The sequence below is a fragment of the Carassius auratus genome, chromosome 17 (genome assembly GCF_003368295.1).
Source record: "Carassius auratus strain Wakin chromosome 17, ASM336829v1, whole genome shotgun sequence".
Taxonomy (NCBI): domain Eukaryota; kingdom Metazoa; phylum Chordata; class Actinopteri; order Cypriniformes; family Cyprinidae; genus Carassius; species Carassius auratus.
Genome location: NC_039259.1, coordinates 18,220,564 through 18,241,570, shown reverse-complemented (window position 1 = coordinate 18,241,570; position 21,007 = coordinate 18,220,564). Strand labels below are relative to the sequence as shown.

Here is a 21,007-nt window from a genome sequence, read left to right as displayed (position 1 = left end):
TGCAACCTCACACAAATGACCTTGCAGGACAGATTGATCAGCACTTCATTCGTACAGCGCATGTAATGTGATGCAAGATATGTACAATATGCAGTATTTCTAATATTTCTAAGAGTCAGAAAAGAAAAAAAATATACTCACTCTAAACACTACATACTCTAAACACTACAATATAAGTACAATAATGCACTTTAATGTCTGGGTTTTTATTGCGGGATTCTACATATAGACATCTTTTACAGTAACCACACTGCCAAAGGAATATAATTAAAACAAGAAACATTCCTTCATTATTTCTGACTTCTGTCAGATATGTAACAGCTGAAATTTCAGTCTGGACAATGACATAATGACACAGAAAGACCTAATCCATGTACTCTGAGTCCTTTCCAGGCTCTGGTCCTCCTTTATGGAGTTCTGGATTGGAAAGGGCAATCTAGAAATAATTAAAATCTTGTTTTAGACTACTTTTTCTCTTTACGTGAAAGCTCTGGTGGAAGACCAAAACCAAGAAAGGAAACAACCAAAGTCCCTGTTAGACAGCTGGACTAGATTCCAGTTCTGAATTATCAGACAAAATCCATCTGAAAAGGTATAGGAAATTCAAGTACATACAGTTCTAGTTTTTGTGTAAAAGTTTCAGAGGAAGAAAACGATTTTCAGGAGTGTTTAACAAACATGCTTCTGGAGTTTTCTTGGCATCTAAGAGTGGGTTTCTATTCACACACCCAGGAAAGAGACAGCGGTGTCTCTTTCCTCTACTAATTCAGCTGCTGTTGCATCCATCTTTGCTCTTGAGAAGTCATTGATGGCCAGGCCTTCAACAATCTTCCAGGTCTTATCCTGAAAAAAAAAAGAGAAATAGCTTGCAACGGTTGCTAAAATCCAGCATTATCTAGTTGAGCTAGATAAATAGATGTAAATATGAATTTCATCTCAGCATTGTGAGTGTCAGGAACAGATATCAGGCATATATTTGGGGAATTTTTAATGGCAAACCTTGATTGAAACAGGGAATGAGTAAATGAGATCCTCAGGTACTCCATAAGGGTTTCCAGTGGAATAGACACCCATAGAGATGAACTCACCCTATAAAACAAACACATAAGCAGTTCAGATCAAATCAGAAGTTCTTCATAAATCTGTACAGCATTAGTCCAAATAAAGCTGTTGCATTGTGTGCAACATCACAGAATAAGTAGAGAACACTTACAGCATTCATTAGACACCATCATATTATGCAATCATCATATTGCACATAAAATTACTGAGCAAATCCCATGGTGTTTGTTTGTGATTTCAATGTGCGTTTCTATTTAATATTGCTTGGCTTTTTAGTTCTACAGAGTGGCATCACGCTTCTTCACGACATTTTAAAAGGCAGACCCCCCCGTGACTCCCGTTTTATTAATCGATTTGATTTTGAGCCTCCGTTTGCAAAAAAACGACTGGTATGTACAAAATTTATACAAAAGTGGAAATCCTCCACACCTGATGCAATAAAATATCTACAGTAATTCTGTAAATGACACAGTCTATAAATGACTTAAATATTATATTTAATAAATTAAAAATATATAAATTATTGTTAATATATAAACATTTTAACTCTAAATTATAATATATATATTAAAAAATTAAGACATAAACCTAAATAATCTTTGTTTCCCATCAGTAAATATAGATTTTTATTGAAGAACATATAGTTCTTGAAACAATTTTTTTTTATTCAATATATCAATACTTTGATTTTACATTCTGAAAAATGTTCTGAAAATAAGTAACTGTCATGAGTACGGCAGAAAATGGAAAATATCTTATATTGTGTTGGACAGTGACAGGCCTTTGAGTCAAAAAGTTTGAGAACACAATGCATATTTTAACCAATAAAGAGAGGCAATATTGGTCTCAGAACAGTCTAAAAACCCCCCAAAATGTTGACCTCGGCAGTGCCTGTCCAGATGTCTCTCATGTGGTCACAGATGGCCTTGGCGGCTGACATGGCACTTGAGAGCTTCCTGGCTTTAATAACTGCAGCACCACGCTGCTGCACTGTCTGAGAAACAGAGAGGAAGAGTGGAATAACCACAGAAATATTTTGATCATATCACTCCAATCAGTAGTCATATGCAAAAGTATATTAATAATGTTGCTGCAACAGACCTGTCTTTTTACTTAATATCATACACATGAATGCTGATAAACATGTTCTTCTTTACACAGTGTGGTTTAGTAACTAGGTCAACAGTGACCTCTACAGGAAAAGGAAGCCACAGCAGACAGCACTTACAGAAATAAAATCTCCTTTTAGCCAGGCATCGTCCTTCACTGCATCAAAGGCAGGCACGTCCTTCCCCTGCACATTCACCTTGCAGTGGTGGACATCAGGGTACTGGGTAGATGAATGATTTCCCCAGATGATCATATTCTTTACAACGTTTGCTGAAATGCCACAACGCATTGCCACCTAGCGGACACATTGTGTGGTACAAGTTAGTGCGAAAAGTAGGCATTCATTGAAGTATTTCACCTATCTGTGAAAAAGATTGGTTTTTACCTGAAAGCAAGCCCTGTTGTGATCCAGTCGTGTCAGACAGGAGAAATTCTCTTTGGGGATGGATGGGGCGGATTTGGCCGCAATCAGACAATTAGTGTTGGCTGGGTTACCAACAACTAGAACCTGCATATTAAAACATATTGCCTTTAAATGAGCTTCACTTCATTATACTGGCTCTTAATTAGGTCAAGGTCATTGTCCTGTTATTCACCTTGACTGTTTTCTTTGCATGCTTGTCAAGGGCCTCCCCCTGGGACTTAAAGATGGCAACGTTAGCCTTCAGTAGATCCTTTCTCTCCATGCCCTCTCTTCTTGGCATGGATCCCACCAGGATGGCAGCATCCAAATCCTTGAATGCAATATCCTCTTTATCAGTGGGGATGACCTCTACAACAAAAGGCACAGACAGTGGCATTAAAATAGATGGAGGGTATACAGCACCAGCAACATCGGGGAGTCACTAGACAACACACAGGATACTCTGAAAATAAAGAACCTGGGTAATGTGAAAGACTGGTTGACAGGTATTATGATATATTTTAAAACATTGTATTATGAAATCATCATAGTATTTCTTAATAATAAAAAAAAAGTCTTTTAATATATTCAATATTTTAATAGCACATTAATCCTACACAATCCTGCCAATAATTCTTCATTGTTAATAAATGTGAATTTGTGAAATAATAATTAAAAGATTATTATTATTATTATGTATTAAGTTAAGTATTTTTATATCAGGTAGGCAATATTTGTTGAACTGCCATGTATTTATTACATGTTAAAAACACATATTATATGTAGATACTACATATAAAACAATAAAAATGTGCATTTGTTTAATAAAATAGGAGGAAAAATTATTGTCATGAATTTAACGTCACAATGCATACATATATACATGTATACAGTGGCTTGCTTTTGTTTATCCATCAAGCTTGGGCCTCCTGAATTTTTGGTTGCTGATTCCATGCACTTGACAGGTCACATACTGTCAACCTTCCCACATCATCCTGGGATGGGAACTACAATCCTAAGTTTAGCTGGCCTTTCAGCTGGGGATCATACAGGCAGCCAATCAGATTGCTCTGTGCCCTTGTCATTTGTGCAGTGAAAACACTGGCCTTTAAGACTGCATGGCTGGCACAAAGCCCACAGGATACAGGGCCTCATGACACTCCATTCTGTACGTATGTGTGTGTATGTGTACCTCTCAGAAGTGGGAGAGCACAGTCCTGCATCTCCATAACGACACCCTCCAGAACAGGCAACATGGGAGTGATGTCCAACAGAAGCAAAACGAGAGGCTGAAAGTGAGAGGGAAAGTGAACATTAATGCATGTCTTGCATAACTGTCATAATATGGTTTTGGTTTTAAAGTAATGTCATCAGCTGTCGAAGAGCCCATCAGCTGGTGGCTTTTCCTGGAATTAGCTAAACAGCATGCTAAATGATACAACAGACTTTAATTGGATGTGACGGGACATTACGTAAGCCAAATCCTGCCCCTACCTGATCTTTACCAAAGACATCTCCCTTTGCAATGCTGTATAGCAGAGAGTATGCAATCTGCCCAGCAGCACCGGTCACCAGGACCCTAATAGGCTCAGCCTACAGCAAAACCAAAGAAATGAAATTATAGACAATAGATGCAAGTTAGCATAGAATATAAAAGTCTTATTACAGCAAACACTCAGGACAGACACGCTCACGAAGTTCACCAAGTTAAAACATATAAATAGTCCTGGCAAACTCTGACAGACCTCAGAATGACTTGCTGTGTGGGATATTTTTAAACCAGGAGACATTTATACATTTCTTCAATGAACTCACTTTCAACACTTGGCATTTCTGCAGAAACATTCGTTTGTTGCAAATTAATGTATCTGTATTGTAATCAGAATAGTCTAATCCATTATTTGTTATTTTATTTTACACAGAATAGAGGATTAATTCACCTTAAAATATTCTTAACGGTTTGATATAAGAAATATCACATGTAAACATAAATGCTTGACTTTTTTATTCCAACAGGTGTTTTATTCATCACTTTGCTGGTCTTGGTACTTGCATGTTACAGCATAAGATAAGTTCTGCTGTAAATTAATTCTTAAAGTCTAATTAAACTTCGACACTGATTTTCAAAGCGGTCACCTCGCAATAACATTGTCATATTTTACTTATTTTCATATCAGTGTAAGTCGGAATAGTAATTTTACTTACCATTTTCAGCTGGTTTTTCAGAATGACAGCTGCTCTCCCTGTACTCGGGTGACTGCGGAGGTCACCCCTACTTTCCTCACGAGGCAACAAGTTGCTGGGGCACCTGCGATTCAAGTGACTTCTGGGAAATGTAGTTTTTAGTGGTGCTACAGGAGTTCACTTTGTTGAAATAAAAACTACAGTTCCTACAAGTCACTACAATAAATCACAAACTAAAAGATCCCTCTTCCATGAGTCGTGTATGGGACGTCCGACTTATTTCAGCGAATCGATCCTTTTGAACAGTTCGTTTCAAAGAACTGATACGAAAGATTTTGGTCGGGTCATTAAAACAAAGGTTTAACTTAAATATATTTAGCATTTAAAATAAACAATACAAAAATGCATTAAATTAGCTTTAGTACTTTTAATTAATACTACATATTTCAGAATGTTTTATTTATAGCCTTTTTATAGCTATTTATTTTAATTGATTATTTATACCTTTGTTATCCCCGACTCTCAAAAACGATTCATTAGGGCATTTTATTTGAATGATTTATTAATTAATGTGTGTGATAAATATAATTTGCTCACAAAAATAACATAAAGCAGTTAATGCGTAATAAATATAAAAATTGTTTAAGATTTTTTAGTTTAAATATATGTGTAAGTTCAATTTGGACAGAAAAAAATAATGGAAAATAACCACAACATTCCTCGTAAAGACAATGTAATATGTTTGGAATCGATCGGGTTTCTGAACTCATGTAAATCTCAATGAACTCATGGGATCTCGATCCTGATCCCGTCTAAAGGAACAACCCGGAAGATATTAGCGTACCGTAATGTTTGGAAAACAACGCGGGGAAAAGTTAACTGATGGAAAGTTGCGTCCGTTGCCTGGACACTCTTGAAATCATGAACATGTCAATGGTTAGCAACAGCTAACAATCCCTAAACCATATCGTGTGTAATGTTTAAAATTTACATAAGTGAAAGAGATCGCGACAATTATATTTATGCTTGTATTTTTCTGAAGTTATAAGTTATTAATTTGTAGTCGTCTGACAACAAACATAGACATCATCAACACCCGCGGCATCAATTCAGTCATCTGGAGATCAACCGATTATTAGTGAGCTGACAGTTAACCGGTAAGTCCATGAATTATGAGAGTCGGAGTCTCCTGTGCACTGTAGTAACGTTATTTCAGATTGGTGAATCAAACGTGTATGATCAATTAAATCTATTTGTTTGAGCCGTTGTACAGCGCAAACCAATGGGTGGTTAAATAACGTTAGTATTTTCTTTTATCGCCCGAAAAAAATCTAAAATTTCCGGCGTGAGATGTTTCGGAATCCCGCGGACTTCCCCCGCTTCGGTCTGGTTCAGCTCACCGGATAGGGTTCACTGTTGTCGGGCTTGAGGAAAGACGTTTTCACGAGAGTGTGAAAAGTATTAGTAGCATGGCTATTAGATGGACCACATCCATATTATTATTATTATTACTAGTCGTATTCTAGATAACACAAGTAATGAATATTTGTTAGTTTGATACTAACAAGGAACGTTATATAAATGAAACTGTGTGGAAGTTACAGTCAGAAACTATTAAAACGAGGTTATATTTTATATACCCTCTTTATACAAACTTATGATATCATATTTCCCCATTCTGACAAATATTTTCAGTTAGTAAGGAGAATTGTCAGTTTATTCAAAGACTAGTATAACATGCATAAAATGTATATGCAAGCTTAGAAAATACAGTCAATAGTAGCTGTTTGATTAAAGCAGTATATCTTGATATGATAGATGTATCTCGTAGGTTTAGAGGGTGATAAAGGGCCTCTGTATCAGTTCAGTGCTGTAGGGACCCTGCTTTGAGTGAGATAGATGATCTCTCTGCTGCATATTACATGAACTCATTACAGGCTCATTACAAACCGCCTGACAAAGGAGTTGAGGATAATGTTGCTTCTTTATGAGATGAACAACACCAAACACTCTTTTCCAAAACACAGACAGGAGGTGGCAAGCTTTCAGTTTATGAGTGCTTTTTAATTCTGTTTTATCAGTTGCAGTCAGATTGCTGCATATTGTTTTTTGCCAAACAATTATTTTGGAATAGAATATCATAATATAGAATATTTTATAAGACATTCTTTAAAAAAATGTCTGAGCCTCTCTGTCGTTCTTATATTCTCTTTCTCTCTCCCTCAGGCTCTTTCATTCACACTGTGTATCGTGAGACTGGTGTTTAATAACACCTTCATTTTTCTGTAAAAAGTGAAGTGTGCTATACCTACACAATGCATATTTTTATTCTGAAATAAATGAAGTCAGGTACTGAAGAAACTTGATTTAATAATTTTACATTATGCTGATTTGAAAGATATTGTAGTACTGATGTTGAATAAAATACAATTAATAGTTATCATCAATAATTAAATTAAATTTAGATTGTTTACATGTTGACATTAATAAATTATATGCAATTAAATGCAAATAAAATGTATTAAATATTTGAAAGTTTATTCTTAAACTTATTTAAGATGTATTTACCTTATTTTCATAACAGTTTTAAGTGATTTTATGCATTTTTTAAAACAAACTATTGTAACCTTTTGCTATTTATTTATCAAATCACTTTGGAAAACATATTCAACCTTTAAATCAAAAAAAAATTTGCTCTTAACTGTGACAGGATTGTCAAACCAGTAAAAACAGTTTTGAAATATTTTAATAGTACAGTATCAGATTGCACACTGTGAAGACTGAAATTCTAGAATAATCCAGACCTGCTTCAACAGGCCCCCATTTCAAACAACTCTTTCCATGTCAGACTGAAAATTAAACCGTAATCAATCAAATAAAATTGTTAATAACAGATGAAGCAATGTTTAGTCAGACTGACTGCCTATATGTTTGTTTTGCACCCCATAAATAGCAGTGAATTTGTGTTCTTATGAAGCACTAATGTCACACATTTTTTAGATGGTTTTGTTGATTAATTTCTCAACCATAAAGACTGGTTGAGCAAAAGGTTATTCAGTTCAGATGAATAATAAGATGACTGATTTCTTTGTGGATTAAAAAGTGATATTATCTCAGCTGTCATGTTTCAGATGTTGTCCCTGATTCAGTGCACCTCTATCAACTCATGCTCTAGTGACTTTAGATGGTTTCTGCAATTTTCCCCCCTTTTTTTTAATGTGCTGTTTTTCACAGATTTTGTGACCTGCATTGTTCACATCATGTCAGTGGGAATGTTTGTTATTGTGTCTAATGCACATGCTGTACCTGGTGACACAAGGATATTCATGGTCTGTGCACAGAGGGAAAATCAAAACACCTGTGAGGGATTTGAGAACATCTGCACTCTGTGACCTCATCAAACTATGCTTCTGAATAAAGAGATGCACTGTGGGATGATATCACTTCAAGTGCCTGAGAGAGCTAAGAAGAGGGTGAAGGAGGAAAATATTGTAGGTTTAGATGAGAGTAATGTAACCTGAGGTTAGACCAAATAAATAACATTTTGGACAGTGAAGTGAGATATATTTGACTATTTTTTAAGGCATTTTGTTTATATATACTGTGCATACCAGGGCCGATATCTGAATATTCTGAAACATATAAAAAATGTACGTTTTGAGGTCAGATTTTTTTTCTGAAAGCAGTTAATACATTTATTCAGGACGGACACATTAAATAGAAATTTCAAATAATTGCTGTTTTGTTTAAATTTTTGTTTAAAATATTAACTTTCAGCATTGATACTAAGAAGTGTGACAGTGAAGACTGGAGTCATGGCTGCTGAAAATTCAGCTTAGCTATTACAGTAATAAATTACATTTTAAAATATATTAAAATACAAAATACTTATTTTAAAATGTATTCATGTTTCACAATTTTACTGTTTTTAATGCATTTTTAATCAAATAAATGCAGCCTTGGTGAGCATAAGAGATATGTTTAAATAAAATTAATGAAACTTTTGTATGGTAGTGTACATAAAACATGAAAGAGAACAATGGGGCATTTTTTACCCCATTTTTTAATATCTGTAGCGTTTTTATTTCGTTTTTTTTCAGTTTCAGTGCACTTGGCTTTTTTACTAACTGGTTTCAGCAAGGTCATGGCATGTAATTCCATTGTATTATAGCATCAATGCCACATAGTTGGTGTTTTTTGTTTTTGTTTTTAACTGAAACTACTGTTATTCAGCCATAGAAAAGACAGATCTGGCACTATATCTGTAACGACAGATAAAAGAGGAGGAAGCAATTGCAGGCGATCAGATGTAGTTTATTGAGAAAGAGAGTCCAGGATGTTGGCAATGGCAAGGAAGGTCTACGGTGGCGTGAGATGAGCTGGGTGGTGAAGTCGGCGGTGCAGGTGAAGGTGGTCAATGGTTGAAACCAGGAACAGACCGGAACACTGACACGAGGACGACAACACTTAATCCACTCCAGCACACGAACACGGAAGACGGTAATCCAACTAGGACACGAAGACATGAGAGAGGATCTGACAACAGAGAGAGAGCGAGGTGAGTATAAGTAGCTGAGGTGTGATGAAGATCAGCTGGAGCGAGACAATCAACACCCAGGTGATGACAATCAACTAAACGAGCACATGGAGACAACGTAAGTACAAAAACAATCACAAAACATGACACGGAGGAAACACTGGATTTCCTACCGTGACAGTACCCTCTCCCCTAGGACGTCACCTGACGTTCCCAGCCTGCTTTACCTGTAGATTGTAATCATCTATAAGGTGGTGATCCAATATGTCCCGAGCAGGAACCCAGCTTCTCTCCTCCGGACCGTAACCTTCCCAATCCACCAAGTACTGAAAACCGCGTCCCCTCCGTCTAGAGTCCAGAATACGATTAACCGAATAGGTGGTCTCCCCATTAACGAGACGAGGCGGGGGGGGAACCGGAGCAGGCGGATTAAGACGGGAAGAAATCACCGATTTAATTTTGGACACGTGGAACACCTGTACGCCGGAGGAAGGCTAAGACGCACGGTTACCGGATTAATAATCTTGGTAATAGAAAACGGGCCAATAAATTTGGGAGCAAGTTTGTTAGAAACGGAACGCATAGGAATATTCTGGGTAGAAAGCCACACTCTTTGACCGACGACGTAACGGGGAGGCTTCGACCGGTGGCGATCGGCCTAGCCTTGGTGCGCGACCTAGCCTGGAGCAGAGCTCTGCGAGCTCTGGTCCAGGTGCGGTGACACCTCTGGACTAGTGCGTGTGCGGAGGGGACCGAAACCTCGGATTCCGTACTGACAAAATTAGGTGGTTGGTACCCTAAACTACACTTAAATGGAGACATGCCCGTAGATGACACTGGCAAAGAATTGTGTGCGTACTCCACAACTGAGAGTTGCTGACACCAGGACGAAGGATTATTGGAAACCAAACATCGCAAAACCCTCTCGACATCCTGATTGGCTCGTTCGGTTTGACCATTGCTCTGGGGATGGAACCCGGAAGAAAGACTAACAGTCGCTCCTAACAATTTACAAAATTCTCGCCAAAATTTGGACACAAATTGGGGACCCCTGTCAGAAACCACGTCTGTCGGGAGGCCATGTATGCGGAAGACGTGGTCAATGACAGCTACCGCTGTTTCCTTGGCTGAAGGTAATTTGGGCAAGGGAATAAAATGAGTCGCCTTCGAGAACCGGTCCACTACGGTTAAAATCACCGTATTGCCTCTAGAGGGCGGGAGGGCGGTGATAAAATCTAGCGAAATGTGGGACCAGGGTCTTGAAGGGACAGACAGCGGTAAGAGTAACCCATCTGGAGGTCGATTGGAAGTCTTACCAATAGCGCAAACTGAACAAGCCAAAACGAAATCGTGGACGTCACGAGCCATACCAGGCCACCAAAATCGTTGCTTGACTAGAAATCTAGTTCTACTAACCCCTGGGTGACAAGCAACACTGGAACAATGACCCCACTGGAGAACGTCTGACCGTAACCCCTCCGGCACAAACAATCGGTTCGGTGGGCAACGAGCCGGGGGCGTTACCCCTTCTAAGGCGGTCAACACCTTCGATTCGACCTCCCATCTGAGCGCGGAGATAATGATGGTCCCCGGTAAAATGGGCTCGGGAGTAGCAGTACGATCGGAACGCTCAAAAAGACGGGATAAAGCATCGGGTTTGATGTTTTTGGAACCCGGCCGGTAAGAAAGTGTAAAATCGAAACGACCGAAAAACAATGCCCACCGAGCCTGCCTGGAGTTAAGTCTTTTGGCGGTTCTAATGTATTCGAGATTCTTATGGTCCGTCCATACAATGAAAGGTACACCCGACCCCTCAAGCCAGTGACGCCATTCTTCCAGTGCAAGTTTGACTGCCAACAACTCTCGATTGCCAATGTCATAATTAACTTCTGCAGGAGATAAACGGTGAGAATAATACGCGCACGGATGCACCTTTCCGTCTGAGGATGCGCGTTGGGATAACACTGCTCCTACCCCCACCTCTGACGCGTCGACCTCCACTATGAATTGACGTGAGCGATCAGGGGTGACGAGAATGGGAGCTGAAACAAAGCAGCTTTTCAGTTTGGCAAACGCAGCCTCAGCTGCGTCTGACCACCTGAACGTCAAACTAGGGGAGGTCAAGGCGGTCAGAGGAGCGGCTAGTTGGCTGAAATTGCGAATGAAACGCCGGTAAAAATTGGCGAACCCCAGAAATCTCTGCAGGGCCTTGCGAGACTCTGGGGATGGCCAATTTACCACAGCCTTAACCTTCTCAGGATCCATGCGAACACCCTCAGTCGAAATGATGTGTCCTAGAAAAGAAACAGACTGTGCATGAAAAACGCATTTCTCCGCCTTGACAAACAATCCATTCTCTAGCAACCGCAGAAGCACTCGTCGTACGTGTTGCACGTGTTCCTGGAGAGACGAAGAAAAAATCAATATGTCATCCAGGTAAACATATATGAACAGATCGACCATGTCTCGCAACACGTCATTAACGAGTGCTTGAAAGACTGCCGGCGAGTTGGTTAGCCCGAACGGCATAACGCAGTACTCAAAATGGCCTCTAGGGGTGTTAAAGGCAGTCTTCCACTCATCCCCCTCCCTGATGCGGACCAAATGATAAGCATTACGTAAGTCCAATTTAGTGAAAACGGACGCTCCCTGCAACCTCTCAAAAGCTGAAGACATAAGCGGTAAAGGATAGGTATTCTTTACCGTTATGTTGTTCAGCCCTCGGTAGTCAATGCAAGGTCGCAAGGATCCGTCCTTCTTTCCCACAAAAAAGAACCCCGCCCCCGCTGGAGAAGAAGAAGGACGGATAAACCCCGTTGCTAGAGAACTGGATATATATTTCTCCATGGCCGCCGTCTCTGGAATAGACAAAGAATATAACTTGCCCTTAGGCGGAGAAGTACCTGGCAATAACTCTATCGCACAGTCATAGGGACGATGACGAGGAAGAGAATCAGCACGAGACTTACTGAACACCTCCTTCAGGTCGTGGTACTCCGCGGGCACGCTAGCCAAATCCACTGCTTCCCCCTGAAACACAGACTCAGAAACATTAACACCAGCAGACAAAAGACAAGACAAATGACATTCCTCGCTCCAGCTAACCACAGATCCAAGGCGCCAATTGATCCTGGGGTTGTGTTTCTGAAGCCAGGTGTGACCGAGAACGATGGGGGATTGAGGTGAGTCCGTGATGTAAAATGATATCTCCTCAGTATGGTTGCCAGATGTGGTGAGGGAAACAGGTAAGGTGGTCTGAGTGATGACTGGTAGTTTGTGTCCGTTGAGAGCAAAGGGTGCAATGGGGTGTTTGAGGGAGGTGAGAGGAATGTTAAGCTTACAAGCGAACTTGGAGTCCATGAAATTACCCTCTGCCCCAGAATCCAACAAGGCGTGATGCTCGAGTGCGTGGGTGGACCACCGTAGACTCACCGGAAGGAGTGTCGATGTAGATGAGGTCTTCCTGGCAGAGATCCCACCCGATAGTAGCCTCCGTTTTACTATCGGGCTTGGTCTTTTACCGGACAACGCTGGATGTGATGTTCTTGACTGCCGCAGTATAAACATAGTCCCAGGGATCTCCGCCTGATCCTCTCCTCCCGGGAGAGCCGAGCTCGCCCCACCTGCATGGGTTCATGATCTCCCGGTGGGCTGACCGCAACATCTGAGCGCTGATACTGAGCCTCCGGTCTGTTCGCGAGAACTGTTCTCCCCCTCCGTCTGGTGGCTTGATCGAGTCGATTGTCAACTCTGATGGTGAGGTCAATCAGACTATTGAGAGAAGTGGGGAGCTCGACGGCGCGGATCTCCTGTTGGATGCGGTCAGCCAACCCATGCAGGAAGTGATCCCACTGCGCCTCTTCGTTCCACTTACACTCCGCCGCCAGGGTGCGGAACTCAATCGAGTAATCGGAGACGGACCTTTCCCCCTGACGTAGGTCCGTGAGAAGGCGAGCCGCTTCCCTCCCGGCGACGGAGCGGTCGAAGACCCGTCTCATCTCTTCCGAAAGGGCGTGGAACGAGGCACAGCAGCTGTCTTGGTTTTCCCACACCGCCGTCCCCCAGAGGGCAGCCCTTCCCGTAAGTAGTGATAAGACGAATGCCACCTTCATTTCCTCGGTGTAGAACGTGCGGGGCTGCATGGCGAAGTGCAGAGAACAATGAGACAGAAATGATCGACAGAACTCTGGCTCACCCGCATATTTCTCCGGGATGGGGAGGCGTGGTTCGGGCTGGGAAATCCCCCCGGAGACGATCGGCGGTGTGGGTGGCGTGGGAGGCGCAGCGGGTGACGGTTGTTGTTGGTGTTGCGTCTGGAGAGCGAGCTCGGACACCTTCGTCACCATTGCTTGGAAGGCTCGACCCATCTCATCTATCGCCTTGTCTTGGCGATCCATACGACCCACAGCTCGTTGCAGAAATTCTTCCAGATGAGATGGGGAGCGGTCGCCTGCTGCTTCCATGATGGTCAGATCCTTCTGTAACGACAGATAAAAGAGGAGGAAGCAATTGCAGGCGATCAGATGTAGTTTATTGAGAAAGAGAGTCCAGGATGTTGGCAATGGCAAGGAAGGTCTACGGTGGCGTGAGATGAGCTGGGTGGTGAAGTCGGCGGTGCAGGTGAAGGTGGTCAATGGTTGAAACCAGGAACAGACCGGAACACTGACACGAGGACGACAACACTTAATCCACTCCAGCACACGAACACGGAAGACGGTAATCCAACTAGGACACGAAGACATGAGAGAGGATCTGACAACAGAGAGAGAGCGAGGTGAGTATAAGTAGCTGAGGTGTGATGAAGATCAGCTGGAGCGAGACAATCAACACCCAGGTGATGACAATCAACTAAACGAGCACATGGAGACAACGTAAGTACAAAAACAATCACAAAACATGACACGGAGGAAACACTGGATTTCCTACCGTGACAATATCAGCATGAGAGGGCCAAGTATTATGTGTACATGGAGGTTTTGTAATCCATGTTGATTGGATTAAGATTCACATACCCTTATTTTGATTTCTAAATCTTTCTATGACCTCTATATCACAATGATCTGCTTTATTCAAATGCGGTTGTATCTGTTGGTGATCTACTGGCTGCCGGTGACTCACCAAAATCCTTTAACAGACGACTGTTATCTCTTTTCCATTGTCTGCTAGCTAAATTCGTCTTGATAATATGTCATGTCTCAATGGGGTTACATGAGAACTGTGATGTCCATCCTTTAGATGTTTGTTTGCATTCTCATGAGTTTATTTCTTGGCATGATTTTTGAGTTTGAACTGCAGTACTGTTTTCTGAACGTTAGGTGTCAGTGTAGCACTAGTTTTGTAGCGTAATTACTATAACATTCATACCGTATTAACCCAAATAAAAGACGACCCCGTTTTTCCTTTTTGAAAACCAAATCTTGTTGTTGTTGGTTTCTCTCTCTCTCTCTCTCTGCAAACATTATTTTTTTCTTAAATAATTGTTAATATTGCATATGTTTCCTATTTTGATTTTTGTTTTGAAAGTATGGTAAATACTGGTAAAATCTATCAACAATAATCACAATTAAAAATATACACTTGATAACCCTAATATAAAAAACAGGTAGCCCACTTGAATTATATAACTATCCATCTCATAGCAGTCTACAAAATTGTATTAACAGTAGAAGTGAAATCTTATTGTAGTCTTCACTGTCTTATGTTTTAAAATCACTTAAAGAGAAAGTTTGGTCCCATCAGGCTAATAACAGTCAAGACCCCTGCCGCTGTAAACATTTTCTTTTTCTTTTGTTTTCACTCGCGATCTTTACAACACATACATTAATTATTTCAAGGCAAACTTGTTTTATGCGTTTTTTGGCGCCACCTATTGTTGTGGGTGTATTATTGACATGTCAAAACTCTAGACCCTGAAAATACGACCGCTTTTTTTTCGGATATATTTACCCGTCTTATATATTTGGATCAATACGGTAAATGCAAGCCAACAATATGCAAGAATCACTTTAAAGAGTTTGGAAATGTACAGCTGGGTTCTCTTGGCTCCTGATCATTCTAAGTGCTCTTTGATTTAGCTTCAAACAACAAAGCCCTCAGGAGTATTTACTCAAGAATGCTTTTTCAACCCCAGACTTCCCCATGTCTGTCAACTACACACTCTGTCAGCCTCAAACTTTCCCATGCCTGGCAGCCACACACACACACACACACTCTGATCAAAGTGAAAGCACACACTTCACCTGCTTATAAAGCAGCCAGTCCTCCAGCTGTCAATCACCCTGCCTTTTCTCTTCAATGTCTCATAAACACGCCATAAAATCCATTTTGAAATCAAAGTGCTGAGATATTGATGTTCATTTAATTTGATACCACATATAATGTGCCTTTTCCTTAGCATAAGGGTACATTTGTTTACTCAAAAATAATGTAAAACAAAATTAGATTAAATAATACAATTTTTAAAAATGTTTTTTTTTTTCATGTTGTAAATGCACAGAATTTTTTTTCCAGTGTGATATTTTGTTATTATTAATTATGTTTTGTTTATATGTATGTGTACACATAAGTATACACATACACAAAGGCTATAAGTATGTATATGCAAGAGCTTTGAAAAGAGCTTTAACAAATGATCTGATGATAAAAAAATCTTAAAAAACACAGTATACATTAAATAAACACAATTTTGTTTATATGCCAATCTTTATATGGGTAGTTGACATGAAGGTTCAAGCTGTTTTTGTCCATCTGCATTATAATTAACCAAAAACTCTTGTAAACAAATATTAATTTTATCATATTACAAATTAAGTAACATGTATAGATAGAATGTTTATACTTGCAGGTGTTAATTTGTCACACACCAGATTGCAAACCAAAAATGTAACCCATAAAAACAATGAAATATTTATGCATTTTAAAACTAGAAAAACATGTTCCCTTAATGTTTACGTAAGCATGTCTTAATTTTAACCTACAATGCTGATTTTGAATAGAAAAAAGGTAATCTTATATTTCAGTTCCTCTATATGACAATTTATAATAATATTTTATAATAATATTTTAGTTATATTATAGTAATTATATATCTAGATCTGTATGTTAATAATTATGTGTAATATTAAATTGATAATTAACAGGCCTCAGAACAGTTTTGATCTAGATGATTAACTCATAAGTCTGGTGAACTGGCACTTGCCTAAATGAATCTGATAATTGTAGTTCCCTCTTCAATGCTGTGGAGGGTGCTGATGAGCCACACATGACCCACATCAACGTTGGCTTGTGTTTGGTCTCTGGCTCCTGTCTTTGTTGTTGTTGTTGTTGCTTGCTTCAACAATGCTCTTCTTAAGAGTCCTACACATCCACTGCACTCATCTAAAGGAGTGAATCATTGCTTTGGGGATCAGAGTGTTGTTGAGGTCGGTCTTTCTGTTTGATTGTAGCTGTCCAGCAATCAAAACATGTTGCTTTAATTCAAATCCCTTAAACTGGACAGGCAGTCCTGGCCTTCACACTCTCTTGCACAATGGTGAGAAATAGAGAGACCGTGAGCAACCTGGACCAGCTCCTGAGTTTGTGGTTTGGTTTTCTGTTCAGTCTCTCTCTTAGTCAGTGTAGGGATTAGGCCTGTTGCCGTGCCCTAAGTTACCGATGTTACAGATGTTAGCTGGGATAGCGTTGTCATGCCATCCACGGCGTCTGGTCTGGATTGATGAGGCAGCTTGCTTCCGTGTATGCAGGTGTGTGTGTGTGGTTTGAGATGAGTACAGTATCATTTGTCGGACAAAAAGGCTACTTGATAGTAAAGTACAAACAGTTTAGACTCTTTTAATCTTTTGTGTTGGCTTGTGCTATGTTGTGCCTCTTTTTGTGCTAAAAAATATAGTCATCAAAGTATCTACTGATTTAGCAGTGTTGAAATGTTCAGCTCAAATGTGTGTTTTCTGTTTAAGTAGGTCTTTATGTGTTTGTATAGACAGTGCCTGGCTGGATGGGAGTCGATAGGTTTAAGCTACAACACAATGGTCTGTTTGCCTTTGTGGAAACACTTAAACCAAACATAAAGGGAGGGATTTTTACTTGCCATTAGAAAAATTTCACCAATCACAAAGCCATGAAGCCATAACTGTTTTGGCAGCAGTTTTATGTGTGTATAAAATGTATAAAATATTATATTTTACACAAAGCTTAACGTTTTCATGACACATATATGTACTTACACTGTTCAAACTAGTTTTTAAAGAAATTAATGCTTTTATTCTGCATAGATGCATTCAATTGATGACATAAATACATGCCTGAAATGTTTTTTTTTTTTTTTTTAGATATCTTGGTTTGCATAAAAATATGAATCCACAAATAATAATAACGAAATCCACTTATCAGACATTTTAAAGGATCATGTGAAAATGAAGTCTGAAAATCTGTAATAATATTTCACAATAATTTCTTTTTTTACTGTATTTTTGATCAAATAAATGCAGCCTTTGTGAGCATAAGAGACTTCATAAAAAATATTTTTTACAAGTTTAATGGTATATTTCTGTAAATAAATAAGAAAATAAGTCCGTCTGATTTGTCAGACAAATTTACCTTGTTTTAAGATGTTTAAATATAATTACTAGGTAAAAAGGACATATACAGAATTAAATGGTTACATTTTTGGCACTCAATAGTTGTTTCCTGGGAATAAATATTGTTGTGCCATCACTACGAAACCAGTGTTAATTTCGTTGACTAAATATTTTCGTCATTATTTTCGTCACGAATATATTTTTGCCGACGAAAACGAAACGAAAACTAAAATAGAAGGCACTGATGGAGACTAAAACTATGACTAAATTGATTGACATTATCGTCAACGAATAAAGGACGAGACGAAAATAGACTGTGACGAAAATCAAATCAGCAGACGGGAGAGATGCGAGGAATGAGCAAAAGAACCGGCAAAACAGAACAGACTGCATGAGAGAAGAGAACCAATCAGAGCCTGACTTATTGAGACGTGAAGCGAAGGTTTTCAGTTTTTATGAGCTCCCGGGAAGTCGGCATTCGAAGAGGTGATAGGGACTTTAAGCAACAGCCTCTGGTGGAACGGCAACGCCATTCTGGCGTTGTATTGCGCCTGCGCGAATTTAACTGCTACTTTGTGACGTTCTAATTTAACGGTCTACTACGGGAGAACAGCTGATTTGCCAGAGTCGCTACAACGTGAGAGGTTAGGTAAATAAATGTTATGTTTTTAGACTTATTTACATCATACAATATTAAAAACTCCTCTTCTGACAAAAGATTGTCATTTAACGCCAAAAGCAATCCTTCTCTTGCTTTTTTAAATTATATATTTTTTTGGATCTCAATAAATGAATTAATGCTGCGTTGCGCTGTTCTGTTTTACCGTTGCTTAGTGACTTTTACGTTCTTGGCTACAGCGGTGTGACGGCAAACTTCCGGTCGCTGTAGCCGTTCCATTCGCAGCTGTTGCTTAAAGTCCCTACTGTCTAAAAGAGCGACAAAATGTCCACAGCTCACTTCACGTTTGACGACGAACAAAACAAAACAAAGTGTAAAGCACGCAGAGCGCTCATTCGTGGCAAGAACACAACTAATTTGAAAAGACATTTACAGACGAGCCACCCGGACATTTTCTCAAATGTAATTTCACAACGATGTTCTTTTGTTTATTGAGCTAAGCAAAATTGGAATAGTGCAGTGCGTAGATGTTGTAGCATTAAATATTACGAACTGAAAAGTACTGTAAAATAGCCCCTTCTTCAAGTTAGATGAGAGCACAATACTAATACGTAATATCATGATGAATACATTTGATTAATACTAATGTTTAGTATATTTTATAATGTTCTACTTGTTGACAATATCACAAATATTTCTATATTAGTCATGTGAAACATGAATGTTCACATCCTATCATTATACATACAAATCTAGCAATATTGTAGTATTTAAAACATACAATATTGCTAGACAAATGAATACCTTATAAAATCTTGTTACTTTTTTATCCACCTAGCTGCCAACTTATTAAATATTTACTTTAAATGTATGCACTTATTGTTCAGCTCAGCTGTAAGCTTTAAGGTCCTGGACCTAACGTTATTTTTCTTTTATTGATGGTCAATTGGCAGCTAGTTGTTGTTTACATTATCATGACAGTGTTTGTTGCTGCATAAAAGCTTTTGAATCGAAATAAAGACACAGTTGTGTTGAAATAAAGTTGAATTTGTGTTTTATATATTTTGGTTAAGTTTGTTTCCTATACCAGCTGTAAAAAATTGTCTAGTAAATCTGTTATTGATTTTAGTCTTATTTTAGTCGACTAAAATACCAAGCAATTTTAGTCGACTAAAATACCAAGCAATTTTAGTCGACTAAAATACCAAGCAATTTTAGTCGACTAAAATACCAAGCAATTTTAGTCGACTAAAATAAGACTAAAATTAAAACAAATCAGATGACTAAAACTTGACTAAAACTAAAAAGAATTATAGTCAAAAGACTAAGACTAAAACTAAATTAAAATTTCGTGTCAAAATTAACACTGTACGAAACGTACAAACGTTAGCAATTATACGGTTCTTTGGAAACATTGGTCCCAGTAGCATCATTTTAGGACACCAGAGTGCTGTGATATGCAGCAGATGCTAGACACATTCAAGCATGAGACTCTGTCCACATCGCAAGCACTGGCTTTTAGTCACACAACTGATTTGGAGAGGACCGACTCGTTTAGTTTGTCAGGAGATGATGTCTGAAATATGAGAGCTCTCAGAACCATTTTAGTACTTTATCTGCTGCTGAAAACTCTCTGAGCTCTGGTCCCGGCCCTGCGGACCCTTGCTCAGGAAAGCTGATATATGATGTGACGAAATGCCAATGCACTTCCCTGCTTTTGTGTCCACTTACCTTCAGCCAGCCGCTTGCATTTGAGGATTTCTCCATATAAAGAGGAAGAGAGGAAACATGTTTGTGTTGAGTATAATCAGTCAAATACAACATGCAGGAGTCGTTGATAGAATAGCATGGAGTGTGTGTGCTGAGTTTTAACATCGAGCGGGCATCCCATTAGAATCAAAGTCATTGTGTTTGTGGAGAGGCACTTGAATGGGTGTGTTTTGTGCATGGATGGCTAATCACTCCGGCTGCTTGTCAGATGGAGCTCCTCCAGTTGCTGCAGAATTTGGCATTTCCAGTCCAATCCAGCTTTCCTGTTCCGCGTGCTCTCTCTGTTCCTCCTCACCCGCGCACAGACTCACACGATGATGCTCAAACTCAAAGGTCAGAGGTCACGCAGGAAAAGCCGACCTTTATTTTAAATTGAAAATAACTTTGTGTCTCGACTCTGTCAGCGGTGTCGGCTTTAGGGGTCATAGAGAGGGCAAGACTCTTATCCAGAATGCCAAAAACACCTGGAGAAAGAGATAACATTTCATTATAAGTAATACTTCGATTGTCAGTGTACTCTGTGTGTGAATTGTGCATTGGTACTATTCAGACAATCTGTACTTAGAAGTGTTTGGGGGTGGGACTACCTTTTTGTTTGTTTGATGAATAGCAAATGTGGGAAAGGTTTAGAAAATTAAATAGTTAAAATTATTCTTTTAAGTTCCTTTCTGTGCCAGAAATTATATATGCAATGTTTTATATAATATTATATATAATATTTATTATATATGCATGACCAAAATATA

The 21,007-nt window shown here is 39.2% G+C and overlaps 2 protein-coding genes across 2 annotated transcripts in view; one reads left to right on the top strand and one right to left on the bottom strand.

Moving 5' to 3' along the window:
* Positions 1-185: 185 nt before the first annotated feature.
* mdh1ab (malate dehydrogenase 1Ab, NAD (soluble)) lies at positions 186-4,913 on the bottom strand. The gene is made up of 9 exons (XM_026286194.1): positions 4,781-4,913; positions 4,070-4,168; positions 3,768-3,864; positions 2,769-2,944; positions 2,558-2,680; positions 2,291-2,467; positions 1,943-2,056; positions 1,000-1,089; positions 186-843 (listed from the first exon to the last, which is right to left on the bottom strand). The coding sequence occupies exons 1-9, from the start codon at positions 4,781-4,783 to the stop codon at positions 721-723; spliced, it is 1,002 nt and encodes a 333-aa protein (XP_026141979.1). The 5' UTR covers positions 4,784-4,913; the 3' UTR covers positions 186-720.
* Positions 4,914-5,616: 703 nt separating this feature from the next.
* The window catches only part of wdpcp (WD repeat containing planar cell polarity effector), a 64,495-nt gene continuing 49,104 nt past the window's right edge, over positions 5,617-21,007 (top strand). Inside the window, 1 exon segment of the mRNA XM_026286193.1 lies at positions 5,617-5,916. The gene's annotated coding sequence lies outside the window, so the exon portion shown is untranslated.